Raw genomic sequence first — 23,004 nt, forward strand, 5'->3', positions numbered from 1 at the left:
TTGAAGCTTTGTTCTATATCAGGATCAGCTTCAAACAAAATTTCCTTAGCATGCTCAATGTGATTGAAAACTAGCTCATGTTCTATTGCAGTTAGCTTCTTAGTCATAACATTCTCTCCTTGCTCGCACTCCTTATCTTCTTCATATGCACGCTGTTTTTCTAGTTGAAGATCATTCTTGCTTTAATAAATTTAGTTTAATCCTTTATCCAAGTGTGAGCAAACAAAGTTTGCGCCTGAAAATATCTTCAGGACTGGGGTAAGGTGGTACAACACCGGGCAACTAGTAGCAAAGGTGGACCAAGCTAACATCTCTCCTATCTCAGTATCTCCCATAATGCAAAACACATCTCCTTGCAGATATGTACAATGTTATGCATTAAAGGGAAGGGCCACTACCCAGACTAGTTTCGACTTTTATTGAGGTCTCTTCAGTGTGAGCCAGGCCCAGAAGTGGAGATACCAGGCAGAAGCAATGCCTATAGGAGTTGCCAAAAGGTGTGCCACCTTTTTATTAAATTACTCTGGATTTAGAGAAACATGTTGAAAGTTTATTTTTCACTTGGTTAGACTATAATAAATTTAGTTTAATCCTTTATCCAAGCGTGAGCAAACAAAGTTTGCGCATGAAAATATCTTCAGGACTGGGGTAAGTTAGTGCAACTCGTAGCAAAGGTGGACCAAGCTAACATCTCTCCTATCTCACTTCTGCCTGTATCTCCACTTCTGGGCCTGGCTCCCACTGAAGAGACCTCAATAAAGGCCGAAACTAATCTGGGTGGTGGCCCTTCCCTTTAATGCATAACATTGTACATATCTGCAAGGAGATGTGTTTTGCATTATGGGAGATACTGAAATAGGAGAGATGTTAGCTTGGTTCACCTTTGCTACGAGTTGCCCAGTGTTGTACTACCTTATCCCAGTCCTGAAGATATTTTCAGGAGCAAACTTTGTTTGCTCACACTTGGATAAAGGATTAAACTAAATTTATTATAGTCTAACCAAGTGAAAAAAAAACTTTCATCATCATCCTCGCTTAAATGTTCTGAAAGAGAATCGAGAAAGTTCATCACATCTTCATTATCCAGTTCATTAAATCCAAATTCTTTTCCAGTTGTGCTGATTTCTTCAATACTGTTAGATCTTGGATTTTGCTCATGATAAACTAACAGGGTTTGAGTTTAAAATCACCTTCTGCATTGCCTCCTAATAAAAGCCTAAGACAATCTTTAGATGATTTGTATCGTAGTTGAGATGCTTTAGTTTTAGCTAGGGAAATTTTTGTCAGTATACACTTCCAAAAGAGACCAGTTTCGTCGATGTTTAATAATTGATGATTGTCATAATCACCCTCAAAAATTTGCAATTCTTCAGGAAACTTGGTCGCAGAATTTTTATCAGTGCACAGATTCCCCAGTTATTCATATGTTATGTAGTTTAGTTCAATTTTAAAATGATCAAACTATCCTAAACTCACAGTAAAGCTTTCACATTCCTCTTGAAATTTGGTCTCTTTTAGTGAGGTAAAAATATTGAGAGCCTTTGCCTGAATATTCCTTGTGCTAAGAGGTATTCTTTTTTGGTTACCATCCTCAATCCAGAGCGATAGACGTTCCATCTCGATCATTAAATGGCTTCTATTTTGAGTGATCTAAATGCTTAAAGAAGCAGTAGCAACTTTTCCTTGTTCTTTGTATTCTTTGCTCTTATTTAATACAATCCGAACATATCAGGGGTTGAATATAATAAAGCCTTATAGCTATCTAAATTAAAGCAAAATGAAGGAAAAGTGATTGAACAAGAGAACAGAGTTTGCACGTTCGCTTGCAGTGATAGCTTTGACTCAGCAAGTGCCAAGTGGCGCTACTCGCTGCAGATTGGCGACAAAAAATTTTGAATACCGTAAAAAATTGCATTAACTGATTAATCACTCAATTAAAGCGAGAAATGGTATAATTTCACTCTATCACCCATATCTAATTCACGTTAAGCAAGGTTTTCCTGTATATAATCCACCTACATCTTAGTCTTCCTGTGAGTCTTTTTCCTTGCAAAGAACCTTGTTTTGCTAATCTTTCCACTTGCATTTTGATTAAGTGACCATACATCTGAGATTAGCTCTGCTGACACCTTCTTGAATACTAACAATCCAAGTTCTTTTGTAACATCCTCATTTTTAATATGATACTGCCATTGCTTCCATCTTCACTCCCCTAATCTTTTTCAGAATTCTTGTATCTGTGGTCTCCAGTCTTTCATCTCCAAATATTTTATTTCTGACTCAGCTTCAAGATCCATAAATTAAAATTGGTTTGAACACTGTCTTGTATACAGCTAATATAATGTTTTGACTAATTTCTCTCTTATTCCATATGAATTTATTTAGCTGACTTCCTCCCATAACAGCTTTACTAATTCTGTTGTCCATTTCCATATTTAATTTGACATCTTTACTAAAAATTGTGCTTAATAGTCAAAATGTTTTACTACGTCTATAAATTCTCTCTTCAGGATACAGTTGATGTACTCAATATTTCTGCCTGTTTTAGTTGTCTTTGTCTTTTTATTGCTGATTTTCATACCAAATTTATTACAACAGTTATTCAATTTAGTCACAGAATCTTGCAGGCTTCTACTGAATTTATTCAGAAGTATAACATCATATGTCTCAAGTACAGAGCTAAAATTAACATCACCAATTTTGATATTAGGTTTAATACTCCTTTCCTTCATTATGTGAAGGAAAGGGGTATTCATTATAGATAACGAATAACAGTGGAGATAGTATAGAAATTATAGATAATGAATAGCAGCTGACTTATAGTTCAAATAGAGACTATGTATTGCTCAATATAATGTCGCATATACACCATATATATTCTTTTGCTATATTTTGATATAGCAAAAAGAATTGAATTTTACTCAGTATTATATCAGAATGACAAATTAAATGAAGAAGACAACTACCAAATAGCTGAAGTACCACATATTTTGGATGCTGGATATAACTAGAAGTTATGTTTGCAAAGCTTGCTAACACTTTGTAAACCACTACTATCAGTGGTTTACAAAGTGTTCATGAAAGTCTTGGCTCGTAGACTTTGTACGATCCTAGACCTAACACAACCAAAAGAACAGGCAGGCTTTCAAAGTGGCTTTAGTACAATGACCATATTCAAGTTGTACAACAGATTGAACGGTGTAATGAATATCAGTTACCACTATGTCTTAGCTTTATTGGTTATGAGAAGGCATTTGATTCAGTAAAAACTTGTGCAATACTTAAAGCACTACGAAACCAATAAGTGGAGGAGTCATACATCAGGACCATCAAATCATCATACACCAATGCCACAGCAGCAGTTCATTTCAGTGGAAACATCTCTACTGTGGAAATACAGAGAGGGATAAGTCAGGATGACACTATCTCCAAAATTATTCACAGCATGCCTAGAAGAAATATTCAAACTTCTTGATTGGGAAGGGAAAGGTCTGAAGATAAATGGAAGCTATTTGAGCCATCTACGTTTTGCAGGTGACATAGTTACCTTTACTTCAACAGGAATTACAGTCCCATATCCATGAACTTCAAAATTGCTACCAAAACAGCTGGCCTGAGGACAAACCTAACGAAGACCCAAGTTATGTTTAATAGTCCAACCAGAAATAACAAAAATCAATAACGATAAAATTAAATAAGTAGATCAATACATATACTTAGGACAACAGATATCAATGGAACAAAATTAAGAATTATAAACACGTTAACACAAGGATATTTTAATGTTTGCCAAATATTTCAGTCTGAAACTAACAGACTATCCTCAGTGGTTTGATAGGAACAGTTTTTACAAGGTGGAATACAAACAATTGATCATTCAAAAGTAGAACGAGCCGCGTGATGTTTCATTGCTAAGCATTAAAGAGAGGTAAATTTCATCAGTGATGAATAAATTAATGAATAAATTTTTAAAAAAATGCATGTTGCTTGGGTGGAAAGCATTTGGAAAACTACATTCAGTATTCAAAAGCCAATTACCATTATGCTTGAAGAGAAAAGTTTTTAACCAATGCATTCTTCCTGTTTTGACTGCTGTGAAACATGGACACTAAGGGCAAAGGAAATTCAAAAATTAAGAACACAATTTAGTATGGAAAGAAGTATGCTTGGTATCACAAAGGAATATGTGGATAAGAAACCAAACCAAAGTCTCTAATGTCATAGGAAGAGTGAAACATCTGAAGTGGCAATGGGCTGGACATATTGCTCGAAGACAAGATCAACGATGGACAAAAGAAGTAATGGATGGGATTCCACAAGAGGAAAAATTACTACAACCGACCTAAATCACGGTGGATTGATGATGTTTGCAGGAGTGACATGGGAAAGACGAGCCATGGACAGAGAGTCTTGGAAAGGCCTTCATCCAGCAGTGGATTGACAGCTGATGATGATACACCATATACCTGTTGAGTGATTTCTGCCACTGACTGCTTGTTTCATTTAGCAATCTGGTCAAAGTAATTACTCCAAACATCTAGAATATCTTCAGTTTTCATGCCACCTTTATCATCATTTTTTGCCAGCTGGTTGGCTGAGTGGTTAGCATATCTGCTCTCCAGCCAAACGACTGTGGGTTCAAATCCTGCCATGGGCATTGATGTTTGTGATTGTCTGTGAAAATACTAGTGGTGGTGGGTGGTAGATGATGGTAGTTGCGGTGCGTAGTAGTTGGTGGAATGAGTGGTGGAGACAGAGTTGTAGAGTAGGTGCCCTTCCTTGATGAGCCTTTGGACTCCCTGGAAGTGTCACGTAATAATAATAGTATCTCTGATACCTTTTACAGTACTTTTTACTCAGTTTCTAAACTTTCACAGCAACCTCCAAAATATTTTGCCACTTTCCTGATATTTATTTTCTCTGTTCATGTCCAAACTCTTCTCATGATTTTTGTTTAGCTAATTTTACACAGTGGCTTCACTTTCTTGTATTTTTTTTACTGTATTTTCTAAGAGCACAAGCTGATGACTTATTTGTCAGGAACTTTTGCTATGCTTTCTTCTTTTCCTTGACTGCCTCTTTAACTTGCTGAGTATACCATTTAGTTAATTTTCTATCCTTTCAGATTACCTCACCATATGCCTCTGTGGCTGAATCAGTCAATGTTTTCTTTAGAGTTTGCCAGTGAATCTCCAAGGTTTGTTTCTTGTTTTCAATATTTTATTTTTCTTGAATAATAATTGTGTATTTGAGTTCACTGTCCATCTCTAATAGCTGCTCAAGTTTTTGCTTGAAACCTTTCTTAACATCTTTCTTTTCAATAGGAAAATCAGTTTTATTTTACTCAACATTAAATGGTGATTACTTCCATTTTCAAAATCTGCTGCATGCCTTGTGTCCTGAACCTGTGGGAAAACATCGCTGTCAACGATAACAAAGTGAATGAGACTTCTTATTTCTTGCATCTTCTCTCTCTATGTGAACTTGTTCACATTTTTTATGATGGAATTTGGCATTAATAACTAGTCCTTGTCTTGGGCAAAAATCTAGGTATTAACTATTATTATTAGCTTTACTGTTTTCTCCAAATTTTCTCAACATATTCCTATACATCTGGTAATAATTTTCTTCTCTGCTGTTCAGATCTCCAAGAAGGACCAGCTTTTCCTTTTTCTTTGTGTAAGCTGCCTTCTCTAATGCCTCTGAAAATTCCTCTACTTCCTTAGTAGAACCTTCTGTGGGATCATAGGCTCAAATAAGTCTCATTGTCCAATTCTCCATTCTGATATTTGCCCACATCACTCTACTTGATATTGCCTGCCATTCAAGATTATCCTCATATTTACTGGTTAATATTACAGCTACTTCTACTTTTCCTTCATTGTCATTTCCTAAAACTGCAAGTTCAATTTCTTTCCTGTTTATACTTATGGTGATGGTGCCAATCTTGAACTCTGCTGGTTTTGATTTGGGATTTGTTCCAGTAGGTAACTTTGTGCTGGTTCCCTGGCAATAGCAACCGGGGGTACCTTGTTTAATCAGGCAGTGTCCCAGCTAGCATGAAATTCTGTCATGTTGCACCATCATTTTGTATTATAGTTTAAGCCAATTACAACAATTTGGTTGCCTAACTCCCAAATTGTGAGCCCATCTTCATTCATCCAGTATCCCACCTAACAGGGAGGGTGTACCATGAGAAGGTGAGGATTGGAAATTAGATCAGAAGCCCTCGTCGGTTCTCTACACTCTTTAAAAGGCTACCTGGAGGTCTTGTCCCAGTTATATAGCTTTGATCTTTAAGCAGCCCCTGATGACAGAACAACAGAATGACACACAAAGTTAATAGAATGAAGCAAAAAGATTTATCATCATCATTATATCCTGATGTATGTGTAGGATATTATAGTAGTATTACATAATTAATTTCACATTATTATCTTCCTGTTAATAATTTTCTTTGTAATCTGTTCTTTATAAGATCTCTTTTTATTAACATTATTCTAAACATAGAATTTCAATTTCAATACTACAAAGTACTACTAATTGCAGGAGTGAACAAATAGACAATCTTAGATATTTTTATCTAGCATCAAACATCTAAAACTGCTGACCTTTATTTTTTCATTCTGTTTAAGTGACTGCACCACTTTAGATTAGCTCTGCCTCATGCATTTTGAATACTAATGATTTTAAGTTCTTTTTGATATCTTGAGTTTTAATACGATTCTGCCATTTTGCTATTTGTTTTCTCTTTTAGTTTTTCTTGGAACTTTTGTGTATGTGATATTTTTTATTCATTCACCCATTTTGTTATTCAGCACATGAGAAACATAAAAACAGGTCTGGTATACTGCTAGTTTTTGGCTAATTTCACTTATTCAAACTGATTTCACACTAGCTTTGCTTCCAAATTTGTTTCCAAATGTAATCTGCCATCTTCACTTTAAATTGTGTTCAAATAGCTGAGATCTTTTACTTAGTATTAAGATTATGTTCACAGATTGCCTTTTTAATGGATGATTTTCATACCAGGTTTAGTCCTGGATTTATATATAACATTGTCTGCTCTAAGGAGCTGAGTTTAATATCTCCAATTTTGATACAAAATTTAATGCCACTTTTCTTCCTGATGATTTATGTAGATGATGAACCTATTACCCACAATTTAAGCATAGGGTATATATTGCTTTGAATAATATTCCATTTACATCATACAAGTTGCATTTTCAGCTTTTTTGTGGCACCTAATCATATGCCTTTTCCAGATCTGTACTCAGATGATCAACTGTTTGTCAACTAAAGTGAAATATCTATAAAAAAGAAATCATGTTTCTTTTTATAGATGAGTTCTCTGATGGTTACCTGAATAGGCCATTTGAATTATCATACGGTGCCATTGCTCTGGTGATGAGGCCAGTAGAACAGAAGCATTACGGTAGCCATTGAGACTATGTGGCTGCTACTTCCTATGCCACATCATTCAATCGTGACGCATTGGCAACATATCATCCACAGACAACCTAGGTATTGGTTTAGGCGTTGTACTTAGAAAAGCAGCCACTATGCTGCAATCTATTGAGATTTATTCTCTGACAGGGATTTGTCTCCACCAAGACTGTTAAGATTTTTTTTTTATAAGCTAAAGGAATAGAAATAAAATAGATAACCTAGTATGTAAAGCTAGTTGAGGATAGGCTTGTATGCACTATCAGATAAAGGTACAACATTTGACTGGCTTCATCTATGGCAGACCCTGACCTAGCATTAGCAAGGTTACAAAAAAATCTGGCAATAATTTAAATCAGCAGGTCTGTAATCTTATAAATAGCTGCATGACTGATAATCCTAGGTCATACTGTAGTAAATGCATAATGACTAAATGCCTCTAACTCAGAATTTTGTCTGGCCACTGCACCGATACCATTTGCGCATTGTGGGTTGAAAGGCAGCTCTAGCTGGAGTTGTTGTGGTGTGAATGCTCTGGCAATGAAGCATTAAGGCAGTTGTTGAGACTATGCGGCTGCTCTTACATATCATCTCAGTTACCACACATCTCATATTCAGTGTTTTATTCCCCACATGATCAGTGATGAGTACAATCAATGATTATTTAGGCTTAAGCACTGGTTAACATTCATGTTACACTTTAATGGAATAATAACAGCACGGAAATAATAAAACAACAGTCACAGAGACATATTCAGGAAAACAATGTTAAAATTCTAATAACACACAAAAACACTCAAGAAATAATAAGTGGAAGAAATGAGATTGTAATAAATTAAGAATAAAGCCCTATGAGGGGGTACTTTCTATGGGTGCTGTTGTCTAGCCTTTAAAAAACCAGCCTTATCTTAATAAATATGGTTGTATTCAACTTCCCAAAATTTTGGAAATGTGAATTCTTAGGCTAGCCAACAGCACCTATAGAGGGCACCCCTTCATAGGACTACAGAAAATACAACCTTGGTGTATGTTCTTGGTGATAATGCTGCTGATATAAGGATTTGAGCTTCCCTTCCCACAATTTACCTAATTATTATGCTACTTGAAAGATATAGCCTACCTGAAATGGCTTGAAAAACTTGCCTGTTTTGTCTTTGGTGTAAGCTTTCCAGATTTATGTTATTTAACTCATAGTTTAATGTATTATAGGTTAAAAACAGTTTTTCATTAGTGGGATTCACATAAAAAAAAAAGAAAAAAATGTCTCTGCCAAATCACAAGTCAGGGTATATAAGCACATATCCATAATTTTGGAGAAGGGGGAGGGGTTCATTTCTGCAGTGATACCTTTGCCATGTGTTGTTTCAGTATTGAACTATTTGAAAGGTGTTTTTATCTAGATTTCTTATATATATAATGAAAAATGATTTTATATATATAACCCATTAAGTATTAACATATTATTAATAAATTTAATATGTGATTTACAACAAATATGAGAATGCATTGTGGGTTTTCTGGACTTAAAATTGATACAAAGTTTACTAATTAATTATAATCTTTAACTTGATACTCATGTTTCATCCAGCTCACATAAATGTAACATGTATGTCTTTATATTGCTTATAACTATTCTGGTTGGCCAAGTGGATTGTGTTCTATCCAACCAACAGTTTATGGGTTTGAATCCTGTTGGCATGGATGTTTGTATCTTTTATTGTGATGGTGATTCCTGCTTACTTGTGGCCTTAAGAGACATCAAAAAGGTTCCTTGTTTTGATCTCTAGACTGAATTTGTGATCTTACTGCACTACAGATTTACACAATAGACAGACAGACATTAATGATTTATGTACATATGCACACTAGTGGGGGGGGGGTCATCAAAATCCATAGATTCCTGTAACTTCACAGAGTTCTTTTATTATATTTTTTAAAATATTTTTAATAATTCATTAATACCTCTATCCACTGTGTCTGTTTTTGAACACTTTCAGTTGAAATTTAAATTTTAAACATTGTATTACATAAAGTACTGAGTTAATAGGAAAAAAGTGCCTGAGAGTTTGAATTCCAAGACTTTGCATTCATGGAACACTTTCCATGAGCAGGCTATATTTCATTATTTGGTAAGTCCCTGACTTACATGGTTTTGAGTTATGCAGATTTGCACATGCAATTGTATATGTCGACTTAGACTAGCAGTGTCCTCTATCAAGTGCTCTATTTGGGTAAGGCAGGGATAGTTGTATATAAAACCATATCTGAAACTCTGTTTCAGCAGTGCTAACTTTTGTTTAATTTTAGCTTTAACAGTATTAGATTTTTATTTAACAAGACTAAACTTATCTCATTCCACTGAAAGTACACTATTTTCTATATTTTGATGCTAAGTTTTTATTTATTTATTTATTATTTTTTTTTTATGAAGTACTTTGCTTTTTTTTTTTTATCAGTGTAATCTATAGTCGGAATTAAATTTCTTTGATAGGGAGTTCCTGTGACCTCACTTAGATTTCTCTTTGATGGCAGAAGAATAAATGATGATGAAACACCAAAACAAGTAATTTTTTTCCAAATCTTGTTTTAATACATTTAGGTTTCTGTAAAACTTTTGTCCCTTTAACCCTTTAATTATGCATCTGCCTTTAAATGTAGTATGACAAACATTTTAAGATATTTAGAGCTTCTATAACATCTACTGATAAATCAGGGTTGCCACCTCCTTTCTTTTAGTTGTTTGTTCTGCAGTGAATACTGCTGTATTGTGATGCCAGTGAGTATCATTTAGATTGGTATATATCAAATGGTGTGCCACCAAATTTTGATAGTAAAAAGTATTTTCATCCAAATTACAGCCCACTTTTGTCTATTTATATGATTATATTTGTATAAAAACTTTTACCAGCCTAATATTTATGTAACATTGGTTTATTTTGCTGTAACACAAACTGTTTGGGTTCATTAAGAACCTGGGTGTGCTGACAGAAATTTGCATTGGCAAGTGTGCCACAGTCTGAAAATGTTTGACAGTCATTGATCTAGATGATAACCAGATACTTTCCATGTTTTTTGAAATAACTTATGCATTTGGAAGTCATTACTTCAAATATGTGGACAGTTTTAAAATATTTCAACTCCAAAAATTGATGTAATATTAATGCTAGTAAAGAGCAGGGGTAGGCTTTTTTATGTCTATAATTACAACGTATCTATCTGCTCAGTGGTCTGCAGTTTGAATCAAAAATAGAGCCTTTGCTTTTATATCTGTATAGTGAGTTAAGGAGATTTAAACATTTTCTGTAATTAAATTTAATTGCCACACTTATTGTTCAGAGAACTTGTGTAAGTGAAATAATGCATACTTGAATTTAACCTGCAATTTTTCAGACACTCATAATACACTTTAATGGAATAACTACAGCACAAAGAGAAATAATTAAATAGCAAGTTTAATTATTTCAATATTTCATCTCTTATCACAGAGACATCTTCAAGAATACATCGTTAAAATTGTAATAACACACACATAAGAAGAAATAAATGGAAGAAATGGAGGATATTAGACTACATGAAGACTAAAGTGAGGGCAGCCTGTATGGGTGTTGTTGACTAGTCTTGGCTGTGTTGGGTTGGGAGACCTAAGAATTAAAGTTTCCCAAATCTTGGGAAGTTTAATACAACCATATTTGTTAAAATTAGGTGTTTTTTAAAATCTGCTACTGATTCTGAAAGAGTCTTTCAAGTTTGTATTTACTGTGATGGAGCATGATAGTTTTCTTCTATCTGATTATGTGCAAGGTATACAAGGCATGATAGACCTAAATGAATAGTTATTCCATTAAATTGTATGAGTGTAAACCAGCACCTAAGCTTAAATACTTCTTTCCATTCCCATCAAAACCCACCCATTACCGCTGTTTGCAGTAAATATACAAATTTGCACTTCCTCTTCAAGAAACAAGCGTCATACGTAGATGCACTTGTTGACATTCGTAAACTTGTTTGCAGAATGTATGGGAGTGAAGGGGGGGGGGGAACAAAGTGCACAATTTGTTTATGAGGCTTATGTATTAGGGATTAAAGCCAGATCCTGCCAATCGAAATCCACACGATGTTCGTAGAAGCGTACATATTAATTCTCCTCCTTAACGGATTCTCTGCAGCTGCAAATAGTTCATGCTCCTTGATAAAGCATATTGCTTGTAGAGTGATATCATGCCTTATCTCACAAAACAGGCAAGCCAGACTGACGAACACACATCATTAACAGATATAATGCATTGACCATCTGAACGTAATTGACTTCTGCAAATGTAGAGCAAAAACATACAATAATAGCCCAATTTACAACCAGCTGCACATGATATTTTTCAGTTATCACCAGTGGCCATTTGCTCATATGTTGGTTTTAACGACATGATGCTGCTGTGAACGTCAATGCTTGCAACTTCTTTGTGTTTAGGTGTTTTTTTTTTTTTTTGTGGATTATCAACGGCTTATACTCTGGCATCCAAAAGCTGAGGATGAATCAGATTTTTACTTGTATATGAGAAAATTTTCGTAACTACAGCCAAATGTGGACATAAATTTATTGCTAACATATTAATAAATTATATTACACAAAAAATGTGTTATAAATCTCATACAAATTAAATTGCAATACATTTTTGGCAAAAGTTACGAATTTCCTAAGGATGTAGTTAAGGTATTAACGTACAGTGCTTGCAGAAAACTAAGCGGAGAGACATTTCATTATGGAATATGTATATCATGAACTGTGATGCCACTCTCACGTCATATCATGCTTAGCACCAGTTGATTCATGAGTTCTTGAGCAAACTAGCCCACTCTTCCTTTTATGCTTTTCATGCCTGTTGTCTCTATTTGGCAATGCATTTCTTCATCACTAGCAACCAATCCACCAGGTCTGTAACAACATCCCACTATGTAATTTATCTTGTTAGATTCTACCTCACACCAGATGGCTTCAAATTCACTGCCACACAATATACTGTTACCAGTACTACAATCATAGATCTCAATACTAACTGGCTTCAAGTCATTCAATATCATTAGCAGCATGCCCCCCTTCCTCTCTATCCTTCCTAAAAATACTGTACCCTTTACACTCGATACCATACCAGTTAGTATGTCTGATTCTGATAGCCAGGTTGCACCAATGTCTACAATATGAGGTCCCAACATACTGACCAAAGCAATAAACTCTACCTTTGTTTCTGATACTCCTAGCATTTGCATATAGACTTAATAAGCTACCTGCATGTTCTTTTGTATACTCTTGTCTAAATGACACCGTTAAGCAACTTGGGCAAACACATCCAAAAGGATAAGTGCTTTGTGTTGTGTGATACTAATACTAAAGATGTGAGGTCATCAACCTGTATGCACAAGTAGCCTAATCGTGAAGATACTTCACAAACAAACCTTGTTTGCTCACAACTGTATCAAGGATTAAACTAGAATATAATTTCTTGGCAAGTGTAATTTAAATCTCATACCTGTTCTTGTAGATATCTCAGGATGATCTTGGCGATGTCATATTGCAATTATCATCCCCTTTGCTTTTAATGGAGGATTTAAATGGATAGAACACTGGGGTAATGCCTGATCCAATATATTAGAGGAGTAGTTGTTTAGCTTAACAACAATAATATTCCCTCTTGAATACAGAAACCAACACCTTCCATATGCTCACTTCTACAGTGACTGCCATTGACTTAACTATATATCTGCTCACTGTTCCTCCTCCCATTGTTTAAGAGGACAACTGCCAGCAGCTTATTTGGGAGTGATTACTTCTCTGTGATATCCACTTTTTTTACATTTGCAACAAAGTACTATATCACAATGGAAAATCAAGCAAGGTGACTGGCTAACCATCTCTTCCTTTACAGAATTTGATTCTGTGACAGTCAGCTCATCTATCAGCAATGCAGTGAATCATGTGACAGTACGCAAGCTGTAACAACTGAAATTTTAAAAACTTCTAGTTGGCTTCCAATTGTCCCTACACTGTAGAATGCTACTTGCACAGCAGCCAGGGAAATGCAGAAGAAAGCTTGGAGTATCTTCTACAGATACCCAATCAAGACACATTCATTGTCAGAGCCAAAATGAATCCTGGATCTAATACACATCTTCCATAACAAGAGCAACCAACAGCAAAACAATGTGGGATGAAATCTGGCAAATGAAGGCAGATATAGCATCCTCTCCACTTTCTATTCTTGAATGGCAGGGTAAGTTTTGTCAAAACAGCAATATCTTATTCCCTGGATTTCCTTGCCCGAAAACGTATAGCAGAAAAAAGAACAAATTCTGTTCACTTTGAGCGGCATGGAAAACTATAACAGGATCTTCACAAAAGAAGAAATGAAATCTGTTTTGTTTAAATGTTTCCCAATTGCTGTTGGACCAAATAACTTCCATTATATATCAGACATTCAACTACTGTACCTGTTGCAACAGAATTTTCTGTGAAAATATTTTTCCAGATGGCTGACAAAAGTCAATTATTAGTCTTTCCTATGCCAAAGATGAATCCACAATCTCCAATGAAACATCAAACAGTTGCTTGTGCAAGATTCTGGAAAAATGGTTAACTGTAATCTTTTATGGTTTAAAGAAACAACCTTTTGTTTTCCAGAACACAGTCTGACTTCTGCAAATATCATTCAAGAGCTGATCATGTAGTGTGACTGGAAGCATCCATTTGAGATGCCTTCCTAAAACGTGAGCACTTAGTATCTATTTCTTTGATATGGAAAAAGCATGATATTGCTTGGTGATTTGAAATATTTATTTATTTTGTATGGGGTTCCCACTTTCCTCCCCAATTGGGGAGGAAAGGGGTTGAGCTATCCTAATAAGGGATGAAGTATGTATTTTATGACTAGATCTATGTGTGTGTGTGTTCATGGGGCCGGTTTGCCTGTCCTGGGGGATGAAAAACCCAAGTTTCTGGGTGAAGAACCCCCCCCCCCCACCTCTGTATGAGACTGGCTTGCTTAGTCGAAAGAGACCAGATAAAGGTTTCTTATGGGGAACCTTTACCCCTATCTTTCCGGCCAAAGGGCTTCGTTGTACCGACTGAGCTACGGAGGCTTATTTGGAATATTGAAAGACCTACACAACTTTGGTCTCAGAGATCCAAAAGGTGGTTTTAAGCGTCGCACCGAATAACTGAATAGCTTCTTACGGCTGTAAGTAATTACCTTTGTGTGGATGATTTTACTATCTTTTGTCATTTGTGTAATATGAGTGTTATAAGACAGCTGCTGCAAGCCATTGACTATCTTTCAAAATAGGTTCAGATTTTCACCAGCAGAAGAGAGTTTGTGTACATTTTTGTCATAGATATGTTCTTCATCCCAATGCAAAACTCAGACTACAACAAACTTCTGTCCCAGTTGCACCACAAGCCAAGTTCTTGGGGCTCATATTTGACAAGAAACTGTTTCCTCCTTCACTTATGCCAGTTTGAAAGATAAGTGCTGTGAAACAGTGAACATCATTTGCATTATCTTCCACTTCTTGGGGGTGCTGACAAGTGTTCTTTTCTCCAGTTGTATCATGCACTGATTAGATTACAACTTGATGATGGGTGCCAAGACTGCTTCTGCCATAGAGAGAGTACCCTGCAATGGTTAGACCTTGTCCAATATTAAAACCAGAAGAATTGCAACTGGAGTAATTTGAACTGCAGCAATCTCTAGTCTTGTGTGTCGAGGCAAATGAGCCACTCCTATCGCTTTGACATCAAGAGCAGTCTTGTATATGCTACTAAAATAAAATTCAGCCAGACCATTCTACTTGGTCAACTTTTTCCTGTGGGCTTGCAAACAAAAGTTTTTAGAAGCTCTAGATATTATGGGGAGACTGGTTTCCTGCAACATTTTTGAAGTGAAATTGCTATCATCAGGGATCAGTGCACACATAGTATTCATGCTGGTATTACTTGTAGCAGAAGAACAAAGGTAGGTCTAAAGTCCTATTTTGTACCACCTAGTGAACATGATTATGGGGTGCTGATGGTCTGAGGAAGAATGTTCCCTAGCAAATTTTTTGAAGTTTGGATAGTTTTTTTAAAGAAGAAATAAATTCCAGGAAAGGTTGCTAATATTTGTATTTGCTACAGTATAAATATACATATATACAAATTAAAACTTATATACCCTCAAGGGGTGTAAAGGGTATCATAGTACTACATGAAATACGATGGAATAACTACTGGGAGCACTATATTTCAGAGACTCCCAAGCTGCAATTCTCCACACCAAACTGCATTCGCTAAACAGATAATCATTTTATCCTAAACAGCCTAGTGTAAAGTGCAGTATTATATGAAAGCAAACAAACATAAACCCTAAAACAGGTATTTCTTTATTCAAAATTTGAAATGTGGAGTTGAGAGGAAGAATTAAATCGACAGATAATATTTTAAATGATATTATATTTAAAGGCAGTTAATGTTAGAATTTTAGTTAACACGTAAAGAAGGATGTGTTCTTCATAATCTAACTAATCATTTGAGCTATTTTACCAACTTTTGAAATATGCCTTCCCAACTTCGACTCACTGTTGCACTTAAATTATAAAACAATAAAGAAATATTTAATTGTACAAAAGTGAAAATGTTAAAAGATTTATTGCTTTAAGCATGTAGTTTCTTTGAAGTTTGTATAAAAAAATAATTTTTTTAAATATTTTAAAACCAAAACAATAAATTTTATTTTGGGCAATAAATAAACAAGATAAACAAAGAACATTCTTTGTTCTTTGAAGAAACAAAGAAGGGGGTGCTTAAGGGTCAAAGCTGTATAACTGATAGGAGATCTCCACATATCCTTTAAAGAAATGTAGAGAACCAACCAGGGCTTCTGACCTAATGTCCAGTCCTCACCTTCACGTGGTACACCCTGTTGGGTATCTACCTGGATACTGAACGAACGAGGATGGGCTGGCAATATGGGATTTAGTCGACTAAATTGTATTCTTATTGGCTTAAACCAATATACAAAATGATGGTACAACATGACAAAATTTCATGCCGGCTGAGGTGTCGCCCGGTTAAACAAGGCCCTCATTGTTTTTACCAGGGAACCAGGGCGAACAGCGAAAAGTCAGCTACTGGAACAAATCTGAAAGCACACCCTAACTCAACATCACCAGAGTTAAAGATCAGTACTATCAACATAAGAAACCTGAATGGCAAAGAAATAGAGCTTGCTGAGGAATTGGATAAGTACCAGATCGACATAATAGGGGTGACTGAAACAAAAAAAAAAAAAAAGAGAAAATCTGGTGAGATTTTTCTGAGCAATAAATACAAAATGTTATATTTAGCCAATGACAATCAAGGAAAAGAAGGAGTAGCCATAGTATTCAATACAAAATATGAGGCTAATCTTCTTGAATGGCAGGCAGTCTCAAGTAGAGTGATGTGGGCAAATATCAGAATGGGGAACTGGACAATGAGACTTATTTGTGCCGATGGTCCCACAGAAGGTTCTCCTAAGGTAAAAGTGGAGGAATTTTTTCAGGCTTTAGAAAAAGCAGCTGATACAATGAAAAATGAAAAGTTGGTCCTTATTGGGGATCTAAATAGCAGAGTAGGAAATGATTGTCAGACATACAAAAATATTTTAGGAAAATTTGGGGAAAAGAGCAAAGCTAATAATAATGGCAAATACCTGTTGGATTTCTGCTCAGGACATGGACTGGTTATTACTAACACAATGTTCCAACATTAAAATATGCACAAATTCACATGGAGAGAAGAGGCTAGGAATAAGAAAAGTCTCATTGACTATGTTATTGTTGATAGTGATGTTTTCTCTCTCGTGCAGGACACTAGAGTGTACAGAGGATTTGACATTGGAAGTGATCACCATTTAGTCTTGAGCAGGATAAAATTGAATTTAATATTGAAAGAAGAACATGTAAGAAAGTTTTAAAATGAATAAAAGTTGAGGTGCTCTCATATATGAACTGTAGACTGAAATATACAAACATTATTCAAGAAAAAATGAAAGAGTTCGAGAACAGGAATCAAACCTTGGAGATTCAGTGGCAAGCTCTAAAGAAAACATTGATTGATTCTGCCAGAGAGGCACGTGGTGAGGTTGTCTGCAAGGATAAAAAAATCAGAACTACCTGATGGATACAGGAACTTAAAGAGGCAGTGAAAGAAAAGAAGAAAGCATATCAAAAGTTCCTGGCAAATAAGTCAGCTTGTGCTCTTAGGGAATAGACAAATGTAAGAAAGCTAAACACTGTGTAAAACTAGCTAAACAAAATTCATGGGAAGACTTTGGTAAGAACATAGAAAATAAATATTAAGAAGGTGGCAAAATATTCTGGAGGTTGTTGAAGAAGCTCAGAAATGGAGGAAAGAGTGCTGTAAAAGAACTTAGAGATGATAAAGGTGATATGAAAACTGGAGAAAAAGATATCCTTGAAGTATTGAGTAATTACTTCGAAAAATTGCTAAATGAAACTAGCAGTGATGACAGCACAGTGATAAAAAACACTGACCAGGCTTGCAATCAGGAATACGTATCCATGCTTGAAGGAGAAAAAGCCATCAAAAGTCTGAAATGTGGAAAGGCAGCTGGAGTAGATGATATTAGACCAGAAATGCTCAAGTATGGTGGCATAAAAGTCTTACAGTGGCTACACTGCATAGTTCAGAATGCCTGGACAGAAGGACAAATTCCAGATGATTGGAATAGAGCTCTCATAGTACCCATGTATAAAAGGGAAATAAAACTGATTGTGAGAATTACAGAGGTATTTCTCTGCTGAGTGTTCCTGGTAAGATTTATGCCAGTATACTTGAGAAACGGTTAAGAAGAATTGTGGAAGAAAAGCTTGGTGAAGAACAAGCTGGATTCAGGCCAAATAGAAGCTGTTTGGGTCAGATCTTTACTTTACGACAAATAGTTGAAAAGTCATGGGAATATAACAGAGATTTAATGTATTTAAGTTTTGTAGATCTGTAAAAATCATATGACAAGGTGCCAAGAGAGAAGCTATTCAAAACACCACAGTTATGTTGGTGTATCATTATATCAAGCAATACTTAGTCTTTATTTGAGTTGTAAGTCAGTAGTTAGAATTGAAGGAAGTACAGGAAGATGGTTTAATGTTAAATCTGGTGTCAGACAAGGATGTACATTATCACCTCTGTTATTCATTATCTTTTTTTGATTACGTTATGAAGGAAAGTGGTATTAAACTCGATATTAAAATTGGAGATGTTAATGTCAGCTCCTTGCTTTATGCGGATGATGAGATGCAGAGAACCTGTGGAACAAGTAAAACATTTCACCTACTTAGGTGCGATTTTTAGTGAAGATGGTAAATTAAATATGGAAATAGACAACAGAATCAACAAAGCTGGTATGGTAGGAAGTCAACTGAATAAATTTATATGGAATAAGAGAGAAATTAGTCAAAAACTAAATTAGCTGTATACAAGACCGTGTTCAAACCAGTTTTAACTTATGGATCTGAGAGCTGGGTCAGAAGTAAAACACTTGACCAAAGATTAGAGACCGCAGATATGCGAGTCCTGAGAAAGATTAGGGGAGTGAACTGATGGCATCCATGGCAATATCATATTAAAAATGAGGATATTAGGAAAGAACTTGACATTGTCAGTATCCAGGAATGTGTTAGCAGAGCTAATCTCAGGTCGTATGGTCACTTAAACAGAATGGGCGAGGAATGATTAGCCAAACAAGTATTCTCTGCCAGGTTGGCAGGAAAAAGATCCAGAGGAAGACCAAGATATAGGTGGATTGATATGGTAAAAAGTGCCTTAGAAGATAGATATATAAATATAAAATCTGACAATGTTGTAGCTTTGACAGGTAACAGATTGATTTTGCAGAAAATTGTAGGTAGGAAGTTAGTAATGATGTAAATTTTTCTTGTAGCACTATCATATCCTGTACATCCCTTGAGGGTAAATGTCATAAATTTGATGATGATAAACAAATAATAAAATCAAGTTAAATGAGAACTACAAAATATGCATTATTAGACAAAAAAAAAAAAAAAAAGGAACAAAGATATTTTAGAAGAACTGAAAATAAAATCAGTAGAAGAAAAAGTACACAAATATAAACAAAATTGGATGTAAACCTAATGATCAACACTTGTAAACATATCCTGAACTATTAATGAAATATAAACCAATTGTGAAGAAAAGGATGCATAGATCTCAAAGAAGGATATTAGATTGAAAATGAAACGAGTACACATCACGAGGATGTAAAAATAATCATAATTTAAAATTCTGGATATTTTTACAAATCTTTTGTTAGTACATTATTAGTTTTGGTTTCATAACATGCATTGTCGGCACTTGCAATGTGCCCATTATTGATGTTATTTTGTCAAAATGAAATGTAAAGCAGTTAAAAAATTCATGTACTTACTGGATTTGGATAGTTGTGTTACTTTCAGAAATTTTATTGTAGTTTAAAATATTGAGTTTTGTGTTTTACGAAGACATTCTCTTGTCGCTGATAATGGAGACGTGTCAGCCATTATACTTTACTTCTTGCTTGCCACTTTCATGGAGTGCGCATGCTCACCGAGGAGTTTGATGGGTGATTGACAACTGACAAAGAGAGCATTCGGAAAGAAAAGAGAATGCAGGTCAGCAAATATTTGGGTTCTGAGGAAATTAAGTTTTTTTTTATGTGACAGTCGGAGGAAAATTAATAGTATATTCCAAAAAAAGGAATCGTAGACCTCTGAGTTTTCAAAATGGGAGACTGTCAGTAAGTATTGTTAAATAAAAGAAGATATTGCTATTGACGCTGTAAAGGAATGTTCGAGGAAACGCTGATTGGAAAATTTCATCTGTCTTAAGGACACCGAATCTAACTGTCATTTCTACTAGCAAAGGAGACGGAATTTAGCAACTTAGATGAAGCAGTAGAAGAAACCTTTTGCTGGTACAAAAATTAGCAAAAATTGAATTGCATGAAGTGAGAGTATTTATACTTCGGTGAACTCAGAATATCTACACTTCAGAGTCAGGAAGAATTAATGTGTGCTACATGAGGGTGATGAGAAAGGATCCTAGGAATTAGAAGAAGAGTCTAATATCTTTGGAAAAAGGCCTTAACAAAAAAATGGCTATGAACATTTTGTTATTGTGTAAACAAAGTGTTTAGTCTAGTAGTATGATGAAGTATATGTTAAACAAATCAGTAATTGAATGAGTTAGAAAATGGGTGCTCTCTTAAGTGTCAGTTTATTTTAAAAGGCCTTGGATCCAATTCATTTTATAGCTATGTAATTTTGTTTGGAGTGTATGTATATTGTTTTTGTTTTATTAAATGTCTAATATTGTATTTTGGTCTTTAGTCAGTGATTTTTTTTGGATTCTGAAAGAAAGTAAAAAAGTCATTGCACCAATTGAAGTGAACCCTTGTGCATATATAAATACACTCGGAAATAGAAATAATTGTTATAGAGAAAATCTCATAATAAATGAGGATAGATTGATAAAAAAAAATAATATTATTCATTATAAACAAGGTCTATATCCATATTTAATGTTATGAAAATGATGCTATAGTAAAGGAGGCTGTTTTCTAGAATATCTTGTGGGTTTTGAAGGGCCATAGTGGTGGTACTGAAATCTTCTTGCTAGATTCTGATGTTCTCTGGCCATAGTAGCATAACTTACAGCTTTAGTGTATACATTAGACAGCTCTAGGAACTGTAGCTGGTCTTTTCGAGCATAGGTATGAAATGTCAATTTTTTGTGTGGTCTGAAGGTAGTCACCAAATTTTTCTTTTAAGGTTTTTGTCCAATTTCAGATAAGCCCTGAATATTTTGCTGGTGATGGATTTATTGTGGTCTGTTTTGGAGGCCAAGAGAGAGAAATTGGGGTGTTAATATTATGTAAGTTTTGGTGGACATTGTCATGAGAATAAATTTATTTTGCTTTATTGACCAGTGTCTTTATGTCATATTGAGTGAATTTACTATTGGAGGAGGGGGGGGGTGGAAATCCTGTAAATGGAATGCAACATTGGATCAATATGTAATCAAGGTATCTGGAAAGGATATTTTGCATTCCTTCATTTTCATTAAATTCTTAATATTTTGATAACATTTTTTAACTGAAGCCTCATGAAATGCAGTGTAGCATAATATACTTACAGAAAGTTAAAGATTTATCACTAAATAGTGGGGTGATGGTCTTGATGCTTTTTGATCACATTGTATGCAAGCTATATATTAATTTTTGTATTATTAGTAAGCATGTATGGAGTCACAATTATTTTTTATTTTTAGTTGGAAATGGAGAACGATGATGTTATTGAGGTATATCAGGAACAAACAGGAGGATGGTGTACTCTGTGAAACTGCCAGTTAGTGAAGCTGTGGGCTGAAAATTGTGAAACTTCACATTTTATAAACCCTGTAAACAAATTGGAATTAAAAAAAAAATTGTTTTGACATTCTGGTTGAGTAACATGCAAAATGTTCTGAGATGGCTGCAAGAAAGATATAAAATGTTTGTAGAAATTCTTTTTTCAGTTGCTGCCATGTACCACTTTGTAACCTGATATCTGTTAACTTTTGCTAGATTGTCATTAGATGGAATAAAATGTTTTCTACTGATGATATATACATATATATATATATATATATATGATATTTACACTCACATTTGTGTGTGTGTGTGTATATATATATGTATATCCCTTTGTTGCACTAAGCCTTGCAGTTGTATAATATACACTGAGCATTCTGAATATGAAAATGTAAGCATCACTTTATTTTATTCCAGATTGTATAGAAAATCTTTGATGTTTTTTCATAATGTAGACCTAGCCGATGCATCAGAAGGTAGTCTAAACTGTACTTATGCTTATATCTTCATCTCCACCCCATTCTTTTGTGTCTGCACTGAAGTAGTGTTAAATTAACACTTGTTAAATAGATACATGTGGTAGGCTTGAGTCATCTTTGTCATAATTTTTTAAAAAATATTTGTCTAATATAAATTCAGCCTTCAAACAGGGAATAAAACACAAGACAGTGTAATAGTATTTGTGTAATATTCAGTATTCATCTGTTCCATGTGCACTTTTCATGCTACTTATCATTTTACGTTAAGTCAATGTCTGTCATTTGAAAGAATTTTTAATAAAGAATTTTAAGGGACTCTTGGGTAGTCTTTTCCTATAAAGAAAAACTTTTTCAAAAGTATTCGTTATCATCTAATATATTATTAACATTAATATTTGAAGGATTTTTGTTCTTTTGTGTGAATTAAACAGGATGGTTGTTAACACATGCCACTTGTATTTTGTAGATTTCCAAGGTTAACTGTATTTCTTAAACATATCAAAAAATAATGTTCTGTGCAGTTTTTTATTTATATTTTGGAATTAAAAATCGTTTTGAATAAATGTGATTAGTATGAAAATAATCCTTCAGCTACTTTCTCTTCTACAAAGTGAGAGGTTTGTTATGTTTACAAATTCTAACTGCAC

At 34.7% G+C, this 23,004-nt stretch overlaps 1 protein-coding gene across 1 annotated transcript in view; it reads left to right on the forward strand.

The window, feature by feature from the left end:
• The window catches only part of LOC150094436 (small ubiquitin-related modifier-like), an 80,866-nt gene extending 58,194 nt beyond the window's left edge, over positions 1-22,672 (forward strand). The window contains exons 4-5 of the mRNA XM_090412102.1: positions 9,938-10,009; positions 21,797-22,672. Coding sequence (XP_090268228.1) covers positions 9,938-10,009; positions 21,797-21,865 — 141 coding nt within the window. The 3' untranslated portion in view covers positions 21,866-22,672. The remainder of the gene's footprint in view (positions 1-9,937; positions 10,010-21,796) is intronic.
• Positions 22,673-23,004: the final 332 nt, after the last annotated feature.

Source organism: Typopeltis vanoorti, chromosome 22, assembly GCF_054136105.1.
Source record: "Typopeltis vanoorti isolate ZY-2024b chromosome 22, IOZ_Tvanoo_1.0, whole genome shotgun sequence".
NCBI classification, from domain to species: Eukaryota; Metazoa; Arthropoda; class Arachnida; order Uropygi; family Thelyphonidae; genus Typopeltis; species Typopeltis vanoorti.